Source organism: Synchytrium microbalum (genome assembly GCF_006535985.1).
Source record: "Synchytrium microbalum strain JEL517 chromosome Unknown SmJEL517_scf0081, whole genome shotgun sequence".
Lineage (NCBI taxonomy): Eukaryota > Fungi > Chytridiomycota > Chytridiomycetes > Synchytriales > Synchytriaceae > Synchytrium > Synchytrium microbalum.
Genome location: NW_022158430.1, coordinates 12,239 through 16,947, shown reverse-complemented (window position 1 = coordinate 16,947; position 4,709 = coordinate 12,239). Strand labels below are relative to the sequence as shown.

Sequence of the window (4,709 nt, the reverse complement as noted above, 5' to 3'; positions counted from 1 at the left end):
ATTCTGGGCGACTTTGCGTGAAGAAACGACCAACTACAGCAATTACAGCAATAACGCGACGCCCAAAAGAGCGCGACAAGGAACGCGAGACCGCAAAACAATTCTTTCTACTTTCTACTATGAGTACATTCTATATTCTTATATTCTTAGCACATAGGCTCGACTCTACGTGACATTTCACTACTGTTTTGAGTCACGTAGAACAGCATGAGATGAACTTGGTCAAGGAAAGAACTGAGAAATGAGAGGCATGATATAGCTGATCTTTCTTTCGTGAAAAAATACACGAAGAACATTACAATGTTTATGTTACAAATGTCTCTGGAACACTTTTGAAGTTTGCACTTTTGGCAGGAAAGCTCATTGTCCAATGTCTTCAAACTCCTAGAGAGTAACAGATCGCATCAGATCAGTCTACTTTACATCTGAGGCAAATCTTAAACGCCTCCGCCCTTACATATACGATGAGACTTTCGTCGACTGGCTACAGCCTCATCAACCAACTCTCGCTTGACGTCAACTTCTTCGTAATTCCACATCTTCGTCATGATGGCCCCAAATTCCGCATCGGTCTCCTTATAGTGAAGCAACTCGCGCATTATTCCTTGGAACTTGCCGGTTGCTTCGACAGTTGGCGTAGCCCAGTTCCTACAACGTCAGAAATGTTAGCGGATCTCGATATCATTCGACTCGAATGGGATTGGTTGCTACCTTCCAATGTTCAACAAGCAGTAATAGATCTGTGGACAAAAACAGGAAGTGTCAGTCTTTTCGATAAGACAACCAGGAGGAAGGCCCAATCAGGCGCTTACCATGACAATAGACAAGCCAACAGCCGAGAGCGGATATTCAGTCCATCCCAGCTTACTTGCGAGCGAACTCGGCCCCTCCTTGAAAGCAATATACATCGCTCGTGTTAAGATATCTGACCCGAATTTCTGAACATGGAAGAACCAAGTTACAATTAGAGAAACCGTTTGCTGCCGATAGAGCCACAATCGAAGATTCCAAGACCGCCAGTGAGCGACTTACTCGATTTGGAGGTCCAGAAGTATAGTAAACACAAGAGTCCATCATATCTTCAGCGACAGAGATCAAATCAGAATAAACTTGTAACATATCCCTGATTCGATCCATAAATTTGGCTTTAATGCCATTTCTGGCTAATGAAACAAGGTCCAGAATCTAATAGAAAAAAATAGTAAATTTGGATGAGGTTTCAGTGACGATGTTTCAACACAAAACACACGTCAATTTACCTTCTTTGGAGGCACATGGTTCACATAAGCATACTTATCATTCCATGCTTTGAATGAAGCTGCTTGAACCATTAGTGCCAATTGTGCATCATCCGGAAATCCACATTCTGTAGCAACAAAAGCTCTGATTGCTTCCGAGAATACTTGGCCCTCATTCGTAGAAGGTGTTCCGGTTCGTATAGTTCGTGCTGGAGATTGTGATCGTCGGGCTAACAGAGTTGTCTGGCTACTACTACTTTTATCAGTTAGGTCTATGGGAACTGGAGTGGTGCTTGCTGTTTTGTTCCTATAGGGTACTTGCGCATGAGTATCGGTGTTGGGATGGTTGCTATTGGAAGTGTCATCGTCTACGAGTTGGCTGTCACCAGATTCTGTACTCGGCGGTTGACGAGTCAGACCCGGCTGTGAGGTACCAGATATTGGAGTACTCCCTTGTTGTGGAGAACTGCCTGGTCGTGGAGTACTGCCTGGTCGTGGCGTACTACCTGGCTGTGGACTAGCACTAGGCTGTGGTGTAATACGTCCACTCGAATTGGTTCGTCGTACACTCTGTCCAGTAACACGAGCAACAAGTAGGGGAGAAGCGATCGGCGTAGTTGTCCGTATCGTATTAATCCCATTCCTTTCTTCATTTGCTTTATTTACAGCCATAGACCACAAGGAGGGAGATTGCGACGACGCCTCATGACCAGACTTTCCAACGGTGGTTGTAATTACAGGTGGTGTTGGAGTCTTTATAATTTCGATAGATGATCGTCGCGGCACTGGCATGGCTGGGGTTATGATTGTTGAGAAGAAATCATTCTTCTGGACGCTTGGTAGTGGCATATGAGCTAGAGTAGGTTTGGGCTGTATGATTGATGGAGTAGTCGATAATGTTATAGATGGCTGTGATGTCGCTGCACTTTTGCCTTTATCTCTACTATTGCCTTCAGCAGGTGCTGACGCCCACAGTGAAGGTGAAGCGGATCGTCTGGTCTCTGCAGCCTTGAGTCCAACTATTGTTGGTGTGGCTCCCGTTGATTTACTTGAGGGACTTACAATGGGTTGTGGTGGAATAGATGTACTTGGTAATGCAGGGGTCTTTTGATGATGATTATTGGTGTTTGGATTGCTTGGCGACGATGATGATGCTTGATCAGTGGCATTATCAGCTACGGCCTTGTTTAATGCTACTGCACCATTCTGATGATCACTACTAGTGCTGCTCACTTCCGTGGACTGCTGTTGTTGTGTCCTTGTCTGTACACCACTATTATTACTGCTTACTGACTGCGATGCGCTTTGCGATGTACGACTAATACCAATAGTATGACTATGATTATTGGGTGATGGTGGTGCTGACGGCGAGGACGATCGATTCGAATCAGTTGAAATTAGCGTATGAGACGATCCTAGCAAGTCCTCCGTTCTAATCAAGCAACCAAAAGTTCGCATTAAAATCAAAGCAATCACACATATCTCTATCACTGCATGGTGAGAGCGAGCACGTACGGATTCCAAACTTGAATCTCTTTTCTCAGCAGGGCGATATGGTCCAGCACATTCCTTGCCATTTGACGTAGATCATCTGTCGAGGTCAGCGTTCTTGGAGGGACCGCGAGAGCAGGAACTGGAGTAGAAGATTTCTAAAGTAGGTGTGATTGTCAATGTCAACCAACATGATCGCACTTCGCATTCCCTTAACATGCCAATAACGGAATACTACAGATCAAAATTGCAAAGGCTCAAGATTTGATTGGTTCTACCTTTGACCGTTTGGAACTCTCAGCAGGACCAGACGAGCTGACAATTTCGACATCGCTGTCCTTTCTCTAAATGGTGATTGTTTGTAAGTCGTTAGTCCATGAAAGATTAAAGAGTAGCGAGAGATAACTGTTGACTTGCCTTCTTAGACATTCTTAAACCTTAGTACAAGTGGGCCTACTCACAAGACACTTACTGGGGCCTCGCTCTAGTATGTTTGAAGTGTTAGAATGTTAAGCCAGAGCAGGCAACAAAACACTTTCTATATCCACTGCGACAGTACGGTAGCACGTGTTTTTTAGTTCTGTTCAAAATCTATGTTCAAAACGCGAAAATAATGCAGTTATGACCAAGGAAATACGACGCGACAGGTTTGTTACGTTGCAATCAGCAAACAGGAGCTAGAGGGCAAACTTAAAGCTTCCAATTCCATCCTTGGGCAGTATTCACGTATGATATCACGTAGTGTGCTCCTCTTCCGCACACTAAACTCTCCTAACCCGCCTAACTTCACTTTTATCAGGGCGACCTCTGAATATACGTTTGAGCTTGTGACATGACAACAAGAACCTTGCTCCGCTCAGCTCTGAACCTCGTGCGGGTGCGTATCAACATTTTAATCTGATTGATCGTATACAATTCGCTGTTCCCTCTTCGAACTTAGACGCTAACATTGCATCCACTTTTCTTTGCCTAGCTCAAAGGATTCGCTCCAACTCCAGAAGTGTTGCGCACAGGCCATCCTCTCTTACGGATCCCCGCTGACGATGTATCAAAGGTGGATCTAACTTCACCACGCTTCTTGAAAACTGTGGATACCATGAAGCGTGTTTTCGATGGTGAGCTGGCAATTGGAAACTTGGGAGTTTGGAACATGGATCTTACAACCACATTTTCATACAGGTACACCGAATCTATTAGGCCTCTCTGCTCCCCAAGTATCCATGCCTTACCTTTCACCAAAAAAACACTTTCGTTCACTCACTCTCTACTTCATATAGATCGGCCAAAGCATAAAGCTATTCGCAATTCAAATCACAGACGCGAAGCTAATACGGGATAAGAAAGTCGATGCCGCAATGCCGTTGACGTTTTACGTGAATCCGAAACTCACGATTCTGGATCGCGATCAGAAATCTAAGTGGGCAGCTGAATACGAGTCGTGTGAATCCATACCAAATTATAATGCGCTTGTGAGGAGGGCGCAGCTCGTTAGACTGGATGCGTGGGATTTGCAAGGTAATTTGAATGGTTTGTTCTGTTGGAATGTGTTAATACTGGGAAGCCGTGTGAGAGAGGGGATGCAGGAAGAAGAAGAAGGGATGTGGTGTAGTATGGAGGTAGCGGAAGTGAAGCATGTGGTTAAGCTTCTTGTGGCATTGTCATAAAATGACACTTACTGTGCTTGATATGCTCTCTTGTCTCATCACCCTTCTTCAAACACTCCAAGGCGAAGACATAAGCCTAACCGCTACAGGAATGCTGGCCAGGATGCTGCAACATGAGTGCGATCACCTGCAAGGTGTATCCTTCCCCGATGTGATGGAACCAAGGACTTTACGGCACGACAAGTACATTGACGTGTACGAGGTCAGAAAGTAAACTTGAAACACGTACACATTGCATCATTTGAATATAATTTAATATATTTTTTTTGCTTTCCTCTCTTCTACTTGTTTGTGCAAAAACATTATCTAAGGCTTC

At 44.6% G+C, this 4,709-nt stretch overlaps 1 protein-coding gene across 1 annotated transcript; it reads left to right on the top strand.

Moving 5' to 3' along the window:
- Positions 1–3,561: 3,561 nt before the first annotated feature.
- SmJEL517_g06143 (uncharacterized protein) lies at positions 3,562–4,393 on the top strand (the record flags this gene model as incomplete). Its single annotated transcript, XM_031172069.1, has 4 exons — positions 3,562–3,606; positions 3,703–3,844; positions 3,909–3,943; positions 4,007–4,393. 4 exons carry the CDS (start codon positions 3,562–3,564, stop codon positions 4,391–4,393), a joined length of 609 nt encoding a protein of 202 aa, XP_031021953.1.
- Positions 4,394–4,709: the final 316 nt, after the last annotated feature.